Source organism: Leucoraja erinacea, chromosome 40 (assembly GCF_028641065.1).
Source record: "Leucoraja erinacea ecotype New England chromosome 40, Leri_hhj_1, whole genome shotgun sequence".
NCBI classification, from domain to species: Eukaryota; Metazoa; Chordata; class Chondrichthyes; order Rajiformes; family Rajidae; genus Leucoraja; species Leucoraja erinaceus.
Window position 1 is genome coordinate 2,461,522 of NC_073416.1, and position 14,497 is coordinate 2,476,018.

At 49.6% G+C, this 14,497-nt stretch overlaps 1 protein-coding gene across 2 annotated transcripts in view; it reads left to right on the plus strand.

Annotated features, from left to right (window-relative positions):
- LOC129714622 (zinc finger protein GLI1-like) overlaps positions 1 to 14,497 on the plus strand; it is a 58,448-nt gene that overhangs the window by 4,708 nt on the left and 39,243 nt on the right. Inside the window, exon 2 of one of the 2 annotated variants that reach the window (XM_055664314.1) lies at positions 8,254 to 8,382. The exons of the other annotated variant lie outside the window; for it this stretch is intronic. Coding sequence (XP_055520289.1) covers positions 8,271 to 8,382 — 112 coding nt within the window. The 5' untranslated portion in view covers positions 8,254 to 8,270. The remainder of the gene's footprint in view (positions 1 to 8,253; positions 8,383 to 14,497) is intronic. 2 annotated transcript variants of the gene reach the window in all.

A 14,497-nucleotide genomic window follows, 5' to 3' on the forward strand; every position in this document is an offset into this window, starting at 1 on the left:
GGATCTTATAGAAACTCACAAAATTCTTAAGGGGTTGGACAGGCTAGATGCAGGAAGATTGTTCCCGATGTTGGGGAAGTCTAGAACAAGGGGTCACAGTTTAAGGATAAGCGGGAAATCTTTTAGGACCGAGATGACAAAAACATTTTTCACACAGAGAGTGGTGAATCTGTGGAATTCTCTGCCATAGAAGGTAGTTGAGGCCACAGTTCATTGTCTATATTTAAGAGGGAGTTAGATGTGGCCCTTGTGGCTAAAGGGATCAGGGGGTATGGAGAGAAGGCAGGATACTGAGTTGGATGATCAGCCATGATCATATTGAATGGCGGTGCAGGCTCGAAGGTCCGAATGGCCTCTACCCCTGCACCTATTTTCTATGTTTCTATGTTTCTAAGATGGTCCTTTAGAAATCCACGCTGCCTGCCCTTAATTAACCCAAGCTTTTCCAGGTTAAATAGCTCTATGTTTAGGCAAGGTCGGTCCATGCAACCTAGGGACTGCCAAGTCCATTGTTAACCAGAGTGCCAGAGGCCCGGGTTCGACCCTGACCACGGATGCTGTCTGTACAGAGTTTGTACGTTCTCCCCGTGACCGTGTGGGTTTTCTCCGGGTGCTCCCGTTTCCCCCCCACCCACTCCAAAGACGTGCAGGTTTGTAGATTAATTGGCTTGGTATCAATGTAAATTGTCCCCAGTGTGTGTAGGATTGTATTAGTGTGCGGGCGATCGCTGGTCGGCACGGACTCGGTGGGCCGAAGGGCCTGTTTCTGCCATGTATCTCTAAACTAAACTAAGGGAACAGTTCCGTCCTTACCATGTGGCCACTGCTTCCAGCTGCAATAAAGGGGGGCAAAAGGCTTTGGGACATCCCAAGCTTGATGAAGGTGCTACATAAATGCAGCTGTTAATGCAGATGCTCCCCTCTTCCGTCGCCTCATCTGCAGGGAGGAGACGACAAGAGTGTTTTGGGCCATTCCCTGGCAAGTGAACCGACATGTCACACACGTGACATGGGATGGGATCACAAACAGTAATACATTTTAAGTAAGTAAGTATGTATTGTTGGCCAAGTATTCACATACAAGGATTTTGCCTTGGTGCTCCGCCCACAAGTAACAACATGACACACAGTGACAGTGACAGTTACGAATGACTCAGAAAACACTAAACATTAATAATAATAAAACATTAATGATAAAACATCATTGATCAAGCATGTGAACCAACAAAATACCAGATCAAAGGGAGGCTACAGATTTTTGGCTGTTGAGTAGAGCAACTACTCGTGGATAAAAACTGTTTTTATGTCTGGCTGTGGCAGCTTTGACAGTCCGGAGTCGCCTTCCAGAGGGAAGTGATTCAAAGAGTTTGTGGCCAGGGTGAGAGGGGTCAGAGATGATCTTGCCCGCTCGCTTCCTGGCCCTTGCAGTGTACAGTTCATCAATGGAGGGAAGGTTTGCAGCCGGTAATCTTCTCTGCTGATCGGACGATTCGCTGCAGCCTCCTGTGTCGTGCTTGGTGGCTGAGCCAAACCAGACCATGATGGAGAAGGTGAGGACAGACTCTACGATGGCCGTGTGAAATTGGACCATCATTGCCTGTGGCAGATTGTTCTTCCTCAGCTGCCGCAGGAAGTACATCCTCTGTTGGGCCTTTTTGTGACTGTGGAGTCAATTCTTGCCTAAATATTCTTGTCGGAGATTAATCTTATTCATTGCTATTTTCCTACCTACAGGACTATAGTGCGTGTCTGCCAAAGCCATGAACATTCTACCTTTTTTTAAGTTCACAAGGGTTTGTGAGATAAAACCGAGTTCTGGGAAAAAAAAAGGCTTCCGTGTGAGGTCACACACGTGACCAGTCGTATTTGACCCCCGACCCTAAACAAACATTGTCAGCATAACATAAGCATTTCACTTGGTAAACTTCGAAAAGAATATGAATCATACATATACAGATATATCCCTTCGATGGTGGGGAGGTCAGTACCTGTGATGTGTTGGACTGGGCAGTGTAAATGTAAATTGTCCCTAGTGTGTGTAGGATAGTGTTAGTGTGCAGGGATCGCTGGTCGGCACGGACTCGGTGGGCCGAAGGGCCTGTTTCTGCGCTGTATCTCTAAACTAAACTAAACTAACAATGAAGCAATGGGGAGTTTGACAATAGACAATAGGCCATTCGACCCTTCGAACCAGCACCGCCATTCAATATGATCATGGCTGATCATCCCCAGTCAGTACCCCGTTCCTGCCTTCTCCCCATATCCCCTGACTCCGCTATCTTTAAGAGCCCTATCTAGCTCTCTCTTGAAAGCATCCAGAGAACTGGCCTCCACCGCCCTCTGAGGCAGAGAATTCCACAGACTCACCACTCTCTGTGAGAAAAAGTGTTTCCTCGTCTCCGTTCTAAATGGCTTACACCCCTTATTCTTAAACTGTGTGTGTGTGTGGCCCCTGGTTCTGGACTCCCCCAACAACGGGAACATGTTTCCTGCCTCTAGAGTTTGGTGTGGAGCGATGGGAGTTTGGCGGCTGTTATAGAGGAAGTGGATTGAATGGTATCCTCTCTTTCCATGTGAGGTCACCCTGTTACTGGAGTCAAAAACCTGTGGGCCAACATGGCCAATTAGCGGTGTTAAAGAGAATCTTAACTCCTGCCTGGTGTTCCCGCTGAGAGAAATAGCAGGGAGCTCAAGAGGGTGAAAGGGCCCATTGTGAGTCACTTTCTCACTGGGGCTTAACAATGCAATAAAGACTGGGATTAACTTCAAGAAAGGTAGGATCACTTTCACACAGACACACACGGCTTTACACAGGGGCTCCGAGAAGGGAAACGGTTTGACCTGCAGGTGCATAAAGCACCAATTGAATGCCGTTCCCTTCTATTTCTACACGTTTGTTTGGAGATGTGTGCTGTGAAAATGTTATCGATCCTCCCCTCGACTCCGTCAAGGGACCCCGACAGTCATTTCAGGTGAGGCAGAGGTTCACTTGTACCTCCTCCAGCCTCCGCTGTTCCAGGTGTCGACTCCTGTATATCGGTGAGACCTAGCGCAGGCTCGGCGATCGTTTCGCTGAACACCTCCACTCAGTCGGGCCTAAACGTACCTGATCTCCCCGTTGCCAAACACTTTAACCCCCCCCTCCCATTCCCACACTGACCTTTCTGTCCTGGGCCTCCTCCACTGTCAGAGTGAGGCCCAGCACAAATTGGAGGAACAGCATCTCATATTTCACTTGGGTAGTTTGCACCCCAGCGGTATGAACATTGACTTCTCCAACTTCAAGTAACCCTAGCATCCCCTCTCTCTCCATCCCTCCTCATTCCCAGTTCTCCAACTAGTTTGACTGTCCTCCGGATTACATTTTATCTCTGTTTGCTTCGTTGTCACCTTCTCCTCGCTAACAATGATCTATTTTATATTTTCCTTGATCCACATCTCTTTTGCAATGAGAGCAGGAATGGTTGTTGGAGGAAGTACGCTGGAGACATATAGAGATCCTGGTGGAGCTATATCAAGTTATGTGGGGATAGACAGGAATGGATAGACTACAGGGTGATGAATTTGTGGAATTATTTGCCACAGGCGGCTGTGGAGGCCAAGTCAATGGCAATTATTTAAGGTGGAGATTGACTGAGTCTTGATTAGTACGGGTGCCAGGGGTTATGGGGAGAAGGCTGGAGAATGGGGCTGAGAGGGAAAGATAGATCAACCATGATTGAATGGCGGAGTAGACTTGATTGACCGAGATTCAAGAGAGTTTATTGTCATGTGTCCCAAATGGGACAATGAAATTCTTGCTTTGCAACAGCATATAGTAGGCATAAATAAATACAGAACAGATCAGTGTGTCCATATACCATTGAATATATATATACATACACACATAAATAACAGTTAAAGTACTATAGGCTGTTATAGTTCAGAGTTTGTTTGAGTTGAGTTTAATAGCCTGATGGCTGTGGGGAAGTAGCTATTCCTGAACCTGGATGTTGCAGTCTTCAGGCTCCTGTACCTTCTACCTGAAGGCAGCAGGGAGATGAGTGTGTGGCCAGGATGGTGTGGGTCCTTGATGATGCTGCCAGCCTTTTTGAGGCAGCGACTGTGATAAATCCCCTCGATGGAAGGGGAGGTCAGAATGGCCTCATTCTGCTCATAGAACTTGTGAGCAACACAGATGCTGCCAAAACCAAATGTTTCCAGAATTTTCAGTTTTATTTGAACGATCTCCAGCAGGTATTTTTTCATCTTCATAAGTGGCGTATTATTTCAGGGGATAAGTGTGTCTGCTGGATGGTTCCAGCAATGTGGCAGATATATCACATATAACAGCAGTGTTACAGTATGGATAAAATAACAAACAGGATTCTCTTTGTCCATATTTTGGTCATCTCGTTATTATTGTGTATTTTCAATTCTGGCAATGAATGCAACTAAATCTGGAACATTAAAGGCACTGCAGTTTTTTCTTCCTTATTAACAAGAACTTTATTCAGTATTTGCATTTTACATTTTACAAGTTACAAAGACTTTCAATAGTCACATTACATCAGGCGATCATTCGAATGCAATGGTTCATCTTTATCCCCCCCCCCCCCCCCCGATCATCCCCTCCCCCACTCCCTGCCTTGTGCCCAAACGCCAAAATCGTGGGACTAAAATGCAACCAAAACTTGAGGAGCAGCCCCCCTTCTAAAGGCACTGCCACATGTGACAGGAACTTGCAGCGTCCCCAAGGATCCCGAATACCCATCCAACTACATTTTGTCCGGTTTGAAAATGAAATCTGTTGACCTTGTATCCCTGCACATAAAAGAACCACATTTTATTTTTGTAGGGACTTTGTGATTACCCGTCTTTCCCCCTCTCTCTCCCGCCCCCCCTTTCCCCCCCCCTCCCTCTCTCTCTCTCCCCCTCTCTCTCCTCCCTCCCTCTCTCTCTCTCTCTTCCCCTCTCTCCCTCACTTTCCTCCCTCTCCCTCTCTCTTCTCCCTCTCTCTCCCCTCTCTCCGTCTCTCCTTTCTCCCTTTCCCTCTCTCATTTTTTAATCTTTATATATATATATATGTGTTTATAATATGATTATCTCTTTCTCTCCATCCCTCTTTCCTTCCTCCCTCTCTCCTTCTGTCTCCCTCTCTCTCTCTTCCCCTCTCCTCCCTCTCTCTCTCCCCTCCCTCCCTCTCTCTTTCCCCTCTCTCTCCCTCTCTCTCTTCCCCTGTCTCCCTCTCGCTTTCCCCTCTCTCCCTCTCACTTTCCTCTCCCTCTCTCTTTTTCCCTCTCCCTCTCTTTTCTCTCTCCCCCTCTCCCTCCGCCCTCTCCCCTCTCTCTCCCTCTCCCTCTCCCTTTCTCCCTCTCCCTCTCTCTCTTCCACCCTCTCTCTCTCTACAGACAGTGTCCAGAAACATTCAGATTCAGACCGATCTCACAGATACTTAGAACAGTCTGAAATATCCTCCTGTCCGTCCCTCTCTCCTCTCTCTCTCTCTGTCTCTCTCTCTGCTCTTTCCTCTCCGCTATCTTTTCAACTCTCCCTCTCTCTCCCCCCTCCCTCTCTCTCTCTCTTTCCCTCTCTCCTCTCTCTCTCTCTTTCCCCTCTCTCCCTCTCTCGCTCCACTATTCCTGCCTTATTGTCCGCACTCTTGCCCCGTGTGAAAAGCTGCTGACTCTCTCCGTGTGCTCAGTGAGCAGCAACTGCATCGAGCTCTACCGCATTGCAGGAAACCTTGGCGGCAGTTGCAGTGTTCCCTGTAGGTCGGCGGATGCCTGCCAGGTTTACCACACAGCTCGTGGTAATAACACACACACTACATACATCAGGGGATATGCAATCCTCACACTGAGCCAAGCATGAAGTCACATTCCACAGCACAGCTTTGCAATTAACCCATGGAGAGATCTCCATGTAATGGAAAATGTAAAGTACCTTCAGGGCAAGTGTTTAGTTATAGGTGAGGTCAGTTAATTCAATGCCGCACCCCCCAGCCCTGTCCCACCCCGGACAGCTCCAATACTAACCCCAACTGGCTCCTATTAGCTGTTGGTGTCACATAGTCATGGAGTGATACAGCGTGGAAACAGGCCCTTCGGCCCAACTTACCCACACCGGCCAACATGCCCCATCCACATTAGTCCCACCTGCCTGCGTTTGTCCCATATATCCCTCTAAACCTGTCCTATCCATGTACCTGTCTAAACGTTCCTTCAACGTTGGGATAGTCTAGGCCTCAACTACTTCCTCTGGCAGCTCGTCCGATTAAATGGTTTAGTGGACTCAAAGATGGGGCCAGTCTCACCCCCCGGCCACTCCCTCTGCTCCCCTCTCCCTTCGGGCAAGAGGTACAGAAGTGTGAAAACAAACGCACACACACACCTCCAGATTCAGGGACAGTTTCTTCCCAGCTGTTATCAGGCATCTGAACCATCCTACCACAACCAGAGAGCAGTCCTGAACTACTATCTACCTCATTGGGGACCCTCGGACTATCCTTGATCGGACTTTGCTGGCTTTACCTTGCACTAAACGTTATTCCCTTATCATGTATCTGTACACTGTGAATGGTTCGATTGTAACCATGTGTTGTCTTTCCGCTGACTGGTTAGCAGGCAACAAAAGCTTTTCACTGTACCTCGTTACACGTGACAATAACGCTTCCCCTCACCAGCTGCAGCATGCGGCCACAGGAACGCAGCTCCTCACGCATGTTTGGACGCTGCAGTGCGGCACGGTGGCGCAGCGGTAGGGTTGCTGCTTCACAGCGCCAGAGACCCGGGTTCCATCCCAACCTCGGGTGCTGTCTATAAGGAGTTTGCACGTTCTCCCCGTGACCTGCGTGGGTTTTCTCCGGGTGCTCCGGTTCCCTCCCGCACTCCATCGACGTACAGGCTTGTTGGTTAATTTGACTTTGGTAAAGTTGTAAATTGTGTGTGTGGGACTAGTGTAGATGGGCAAGTTAGGGCCGAAGGGCCTGTTTCCACACTCTCTCACTCCATGACTCTGCAGGGGAAGCCACAGTTCAGGGACAAGGACATCTCAGAGGCACTTTACCTTAATGGCCGCCATCCCTTTGTGGAGTAGACTCGATGGGCCGAATGGCCTAATTCTACTCCTATTCCTTGTGACCCTATGATCCATGGAGCAGGCGGACATGATCCCCAGAGTGCACCAGGCCCCAGGGCCGGCCTGCCATTGGGCACCTCGTGACAGGTCACGGGGAAAAGGCCTAGTGGCCTGGTGGGCGACAAGGCCTCAGGCAGACGGACACCCCATGCCGTTGCTAAGGCATTACTCTACCACCAGGGCAGTGCAAGAAGGTGCAGCTTCCATGGTCTACATGCCAGGCAGCAGCTGGCAGGATGCCAACATAAACTGCAGGGGAAAATGGCCAACAGTTGAAGACTCATTCCATGCTTCCTTTTCATTTGAAGGTGAAAAGCAGCTTGAATGTACAGAGCAGGGTGGCAGGACGGAAGGGGTGAGCTTGGACAGAGGAGGCAGCTTGTGAGGACGTGTGTGGCCCCCAACTCTGGGCAATGCCAGCTGTGCCACCCATTGAGCCAACTGCCACCCTGGCACTTGCAACATCATTTTGTAAACCAAATCAAATTGCTGAGTTTCAGTTTGAGTTGAGTTTATTGTCACGTGTACTGAGGTACAGTGAAAAGCTTTCTTGTTGCGTGCTATCCAGTGAGTGGAAAGACTGTACATGATTACAATCGAGCCGTCCACAGTGTACAGATACAGGATAAAGGGAATAACGTTTAGTGCAAAGTAACGTCTAGTACAATTCAATCAGGCCTGCTCGCTAGTTGGTGAGAGGATGATTCAGTTACTTAATAACAGCTGGGAAGAAACCAGTGGGCTGGATGCTTTCAAGAGAGAGCTAGATAGGGCTCTTAAAGATAGCGGAGTCAGGCGATATGGGGAGAAGGCAGGAACGGGCTACTGATTGGGGATGATCAGCCATGATCACATTGAATGGCGGTGCTGGCTCGAAGGGCCGAATGGCCTACTCCTGCACCTATTGTCTATTGTCTATTGTCTAAACCATCCCTGAATCTGGAGGTTTGCGTTTGTTTTCACATTTCTGTACCACTTGCCCGATGGGAGAGGGGAGAAGAGGGAGTCTCCCACCCTCATCCCGTTGCCTCCGCTCCCATCTCCCATCTCCCTCCCTCCTCTCCCTCTCGTCCCGCCTCCCTCCTCTCCGGCTCCCCGTTGCCCGGCTGACTGTGGGTGTTGTGCGTGTTGCAGGCTTGTGGTGGAGGGTGATGGAGGCGCTGCCTCGCGCGGTGGCCGTGGCGGAGGGGAAGGCGGCGGACGATGGCGGTGGATGGAGGGCGTGCGGCAGGAGGTCGCCGCAGCCCAGCGCTGCAGGCCGCGGTAAGCAAGCCCGCCATTCGACCACGGACTACCTTGCGCAGAGGACAGTCACGAGCCAATGGCGATGCACGAGACAAAGGCCGTGGGCCGAATCCGGCATGGGTTGCTCCTTTTGATTGGGCGTGTTGTCGAGGTTTTGGGGCTATCGGGCTAGTAGGAGATGCAGGCTGAATGGCTCCATCAGGGAATACCAGGGGCTGGAAATACAGGCCATTCAGCCCTTCTAAACTCAAGCCTTTCTCTTGGAAGTTCTCATCCTGGTGCATAACTCACGCTTATTCCTTGCATGCACTGAATTTGATTGTGGTTTGAATCTCAAGATGTCCGCTCTGACCCGCTGCTGCCATTCGCCCCAGTTCTTTGTTCCATGCCGTATCATGCAAAAAGGGGACGCATTTTCAACGCTGATTTGCGCACGCAAACATTGCCAGCCAAAGCAACTTGGCAAGGTGGTCGCATGCTACCGCGCATAGGGAGAGGCCGGCTGCAACCAGGTTCTCTCTCCCACTGCCTCTCAGACAAAGCCTGGTCCGCTCCGATGTGGGGGGGTTGCAAGCTGTTGTTTCTAGGCTACTGTTTCTTTCCTTAACTTAAGTCAATGGAGATTTTTAAGTCAGATCTTTAATTAGTGCGGGTGTCAGGGGTAACGGGGAGAAGACAGGAGAATGGGGTTAGGAGGGAGAGATAGACCAGCCACGATTGAACGGCGGAGTAGACTTGATGGGCCGAATGGCCTAATTCAGCTCCTAAAATGTCTGTATGTTCGTGTACGTTCTCCCCGTGATCTGCGTGGGGTTTCTGCAGGAGCTCTGGTTTCCTCCCACACTCCAAAGACGTACAGGTTAATTGGCTTTGGTAAATTGCAAATTGTGCCCAGTGTGTGTAGGATAGTGTTAGTGAGCGGGGATCGCTGGATGGCACGGATTCGATGGGCCGAAGGGCCTGTTTCCGCACCGTATCTCCAACCTACACTGAAAAAACGAAAGATGGTGATGTTACGGGTTAACGAGCGTGTTTAATTACATGGCAAAGCTCAAGTTGTGCATTTGATCTGTGTATAAACAGGCCTCCAAGTTCCAAACTCTCAATCGCATCCAAGTGCATTTTTAATATCAGTGACCTTTCCACGAACTGGGAAACTATTCCAAATATTCCTCATGGTTTGTGTTGAAAGTTGTTTCCCAGGATCCGTTTGAGTTGATTCTCATCTCCCACACAGCTACCTTGTATCATCGACCTTTCTCTGTAGCAAGACACAAAGTTGTGGAGTCGGGCAGCATCTGTGAAGGGAAATGGACGGACGCTGTTTCTGGACGGGTCCCTTCTTGAGAATGATGGATTACAAGGGTGGGGGGGGGGGGGTGAAAGCTTGAAAACAGAGGTGAGGGCTGGACAAAGTCTAGCAAGTGATAGGTAGATAGAACTGCAGATAACATAGAAACAAAGAAAATAGGTGCAGGAGTAGGCCATTCGGCCCTTCGATCCAGCATGGCCATTTAATATGATCACGGCTGATCATCTAAAATCAGTACCCCCGTTCCTGCTTTCTCCCCATACCCGTTCATTCCGTTAGCCCTAAGAGCTAAATCTAACTCTCTCTTGAAAATATCCAGTGAATTGCCGTCCATTGCCTTCTGTGGCAGAGAATAAAGAATTGGATAGGCTTGGCGCTAAAGTCCCACTGGACTAGTTTAGTTTTGTTTAGTTTAGAGATACAGCAGGGAAACAGGCCCTTCGGCCCACCGAGTCCGTGCCGACCAGCGATCCCCGCACACTAACACTATCCTACACACACTGGAAACAATTTACTGAAGGAGGGTCTCGACCCGAAACGTCACCCATTCCTTCTCTCCAGAGATGCAGCCCAGTCCCGCTGAGTTACTCCAGCTTTTTGTGTCTATCTTCGGTTTAAACCAGCATCTGCAGTTCCTTCCCACACAGGGACAATTTGCCATTTGACTGAAGCCAATTAACCTATAAACCTGCACGTCTTTGGAGCGTGGGAGGAAACCGGAGCTCCCGGAGAAAACCCACGCAGGTCACGGGGAGAACGTACAAACTCCATACAGACAGCACCCGTAGTCAGGTTCAGGGACCCGGGTCTCTGGTGCTGTGAGGCAGCAACTCTACTGCTGCGCCTCCGTGACGATCACCTCATGACTACAAACTAAGGTTTGCAAGGAGGTGGCAGCAGTAGATTTGGTTGAGATTTTTCACATCCAGCTAAATTCTGGGAGTTTACCAGAGACGAGGAAAATAGTCAAAATAGAGGGGGGGGAACAGAAGACCAACTAGTTTAACATCTATAATTGGCAAGATGCTAGAGTCAATAGTCAAAGAGGAAATGGCCAAATATTTAGGAAAGCTGAATATAACTAAACCTAGTCAACGTGGTCTTAGAAAGGTAAATCACGTTTGACAAACTTACGCAAATACTTTGAGGATGTAACATGGAGGACTAGTGGAGGGGAACCTGCGGATGTTGTGTATTTGGATTTCCAGAAAGCATTAGAACGGAGACGAGGAAACACCTTTTCTCACAGAGAGTGGTGAGTCTGTGGAATTCTCTGCCTCAGAGGGCGGTGGAGGCTGGTTCTCTGGATGCTTTCGAGAGAGAGCTCTTAAAAATAATAGCGGAGTCAGGGGATATGGGGAGAAGGCAGGAACGGGTTACTGTTTGTGGATGATCAGCCATGATCACATTGAATGGCGGTGCTGGCTCGAAGGGCCGAATGGCCTACTCTTGCACCTATTGTCTATTGTCTATTGTTTATTGACATCGTGCCACTTAGAAGGCGAGGCACAAAACGCCTGGGGGTCGTAACTCAGCGGGTCAGGCAGCATCTCTGGAGAAAAGGAATAGGTTATATTTCAGGTCGAGACCCTTCTTCAGACTCGACCCGAAACGTCACCTATTCCTTCTCTCCAGAGATGCTGCCTGACCTGCTGAGTTGCTCCAGCTTTTTGTGTCTGTCTTCGGTGTAGACCAGCATCTGCTGTTCTTTACTACACATAGGAAGCTTAGATTAGTTCAGTCTATTATTGTCACTTGCACCAATTTTGCGTGCAGCTATCCATTCAAAGAAAAACGCTAGACATGATTACAATCAAGCAGTCCACAGTGTACAGATACAGGATAAAGGGTGCAATGTTTAGTGGCAAGATAAAGTCTGATTAAAGATAGTCCAAAGGTCTCCAATGAGGTAGGTGGGAGGCCAGCACTGCACGCAAGCTGATGGGAGGACGGTTCAGTTGCCTGAGAACAGCTGGGAAGAAACAGCCTCTGAATCTGGAGGCGTAGGAAGGAACTGCAGATGCTGGTTTACACTGAAGATAGACACAAAATGCCGGAGTAACTCAGCAGGCCAGGCAGCATCTATGGAGAAAAGGAATAGGTGACGTTTCGGGTCGAGACCCTTCTACCGACTGAGAGTCAGGTGAAAGGGATAGAACGGATGGATGAAAGATATGGAAAAAGAAACAATGACCGAAGAACGGTGGAGCCCACAATGGTCCATTGTTGGGTGCGGGGATGGTGATAACGAGTTATGCAGACAGTGGAACTCAGCAGGACAACAGAGAAACCAGTACGGCGACTAGGATGGGGGAGGGGTGGAGAGAGAGGGGATGCAAGGGTTACTTGAAGTTGGATAAATCAATACTCATACCACTGGGGTGGAAGCGGCCCAAGCAAAATATGAAATGCTGCTCCTCCAATTTGCGTTGGGCCTCACCCTGACAGTGGAGAAAGGTCAGTGTGGGAATGGGAGGGGGAGTTAAAGTGTTTGGTAACTGGGAGATCATGTAGGCCCAGGCGGACTGAGTGAAGCCTCCCAAACCGCACCAGCACTACTGCTCTGAGGTGAGAGGGGGAAAGTCTAAAGGAGATGTGTGGGGCATGTTTTTTTTCACACAGAGGTTGGTGGGTGCCTGGAAAGCACTGCCAGGGGTGGTGGTGGAGGAGGCAGATACGAGAGTGGCGTTTTAAGAGGTTTTTCGGTGAACACATGGATATGCAGGGGATGGAGGGGTATGGATTTCTCCTGGGATGTCAGGACTTTCATATGAAGAAAGACTGGATAGTCTCGGTTTGTACTCGCTAGAATTTAGAAGATTGAGGGGGGGATCTTATAGAAACTTACAAAATTCTTAAGGGGTTGGACAGGCTAGATGCAGGAAGATTGTTCCCGATGTTGGGGAAGTCCAGGACAAGGGGTCACACAGTTTAAGGATAAGGGGGAAATCTTTTAGGACCGAGATGAGGAAAACAATTTTTTTCACACACAGAGAGTGGTGAATCTGTGGAATTCTCTGCCACAGAAGGTAGTTGAGGCCACACAGTTCATTGGCTATATTTAAGAGGGAGTTAGATGTGGCCCTTGTGGCTAAAGGGATCAGGGGGTATGGAGAGAAGGCAGGTACGGGATACTGAGTTGGATGATCAGCCATGATCATATTGAATGGCGAATGGTGCAGGCTCGAAGGGCCGAATGGCCTCTACTCCTGCATCTATTTTCTATGTTTCTATGGATCACATGGAGGCCGAGGGGATTAGTTTAACTTGGCCTCATGTTTAGCACGGACATTGTGGTCCAAGGGCCCTGAACCTCTGCTGATCCTCCTCTCCCACTCGATTTTCCACCCCCCCAACTGAACTCATCCCCGACCCCCCTCTGTCCCTTAGCCTCTGCTGACCCGATCCAAGCCCATCATCCCCATCGCATTAATAGTTCATATTTTGCCAGATAACGTAGAAAGAGGCCATTCAGCCCTTCGTCTTTATTCCGCTTCTCAGAGCAATTCTATCAATCCCTCTGCAAAACTGTTTGCATAGGCCCACATTCCCAATTCTCCTGCCACCCACCCACCCACACACGAGGGACAATTTACAGCAGCCAGTGAGCCTGTCTTTAGTTTAGAGGTACAGCGGGAATCGAACCGGCTTCTGTGAGACCGTGAGGCAGCGGCTTTACCAGCTGCGCCACCGTGCCGCCCGGCTGCCCTCAGCGATGCCTCTTTTGATCTCAGAGCCCCAGCGAAGGACAGGACTGCCCTTTAAAGGCCTCGCTGCGAACTACCCAACTTTAGATCCTCGCTCCCTGAGCCCCAAACTGGGAAAATGGATGCTAAAGCCGAGGCGGAAATGTTACCACAGCCTTTAAAAGGCCTCGATATGAACTGTAAACCAGTGTTACATGAGTTTACGATTAAAGTATTCTGCTGCAGGGATATGGCGTTTGTAAAAATAATTTACTTTGTGAATAAACTTAGCTCCCTGTTATGTTTAAATGTTTCCATGGCAACGGGCTGAATAGGTTTTTCATGGCCTTGATTCCTCCCCCCCCCCCTCTCACTCCTCCCAGCCCAGAGTATGACACGCTCTTTAAAAAGGCTGTCAACGTCTGATGGTTAATCATCTGCTCAGATGCATCTCAGCCAGAGACCACCCACCTACTTTTGGCCTGCACAGAATGGACACACAGAGACAGGGCCTGCAGCCCTCTCAGCTCCTGAGTGGGCTGACATTCCTAAACGGCCTGACCTCTGCTTTGTTTTGTCAGTGGGCGGTGTGTTTAACAGGTCCGACGTGCCAGGCCCCGGCAAACGCTGGACTGGGAAGCGGAGCTGGGGCCTGCCGATCGATCCAGGGCCTGAAGCAACATTCAACGCCACCCCTCGCCCTTCCAGCACCTCCAACCACCCCCCCCCCCCCCCCTCCTCCCCCCACTTCGAGCTGTTTTTTAACACGGCAGTTTTAGAACAGAACACCCAATTAAAGATCAGAAGGGAAAAAAAGGAATATTAGAAAACAACCTCCTTGTGATGTAACACACAAAATGCTCCAGGAACTCAGCAGGTCAGGCAGCATCTCTCGAAGGCATGAAGAGGTGGCATTTGATATCGGGACTGCAGTAAGGGGGAGAGAAAGCTGGAAAAGAGAGGTGGGGGTTGAGACAAAGCCTGGCAAGTGATACATAGAGGCATACAGTGTGGAAAAGGGCCCTTCGGCCCACCTTGCCCATGCCGACCAACATGTCCCCATCTACACTAGTCCCACTTGCCCATATCCCTGTCCTATCCATGTACCTGTCTGTTTCTTAAACGTTGCAATAGT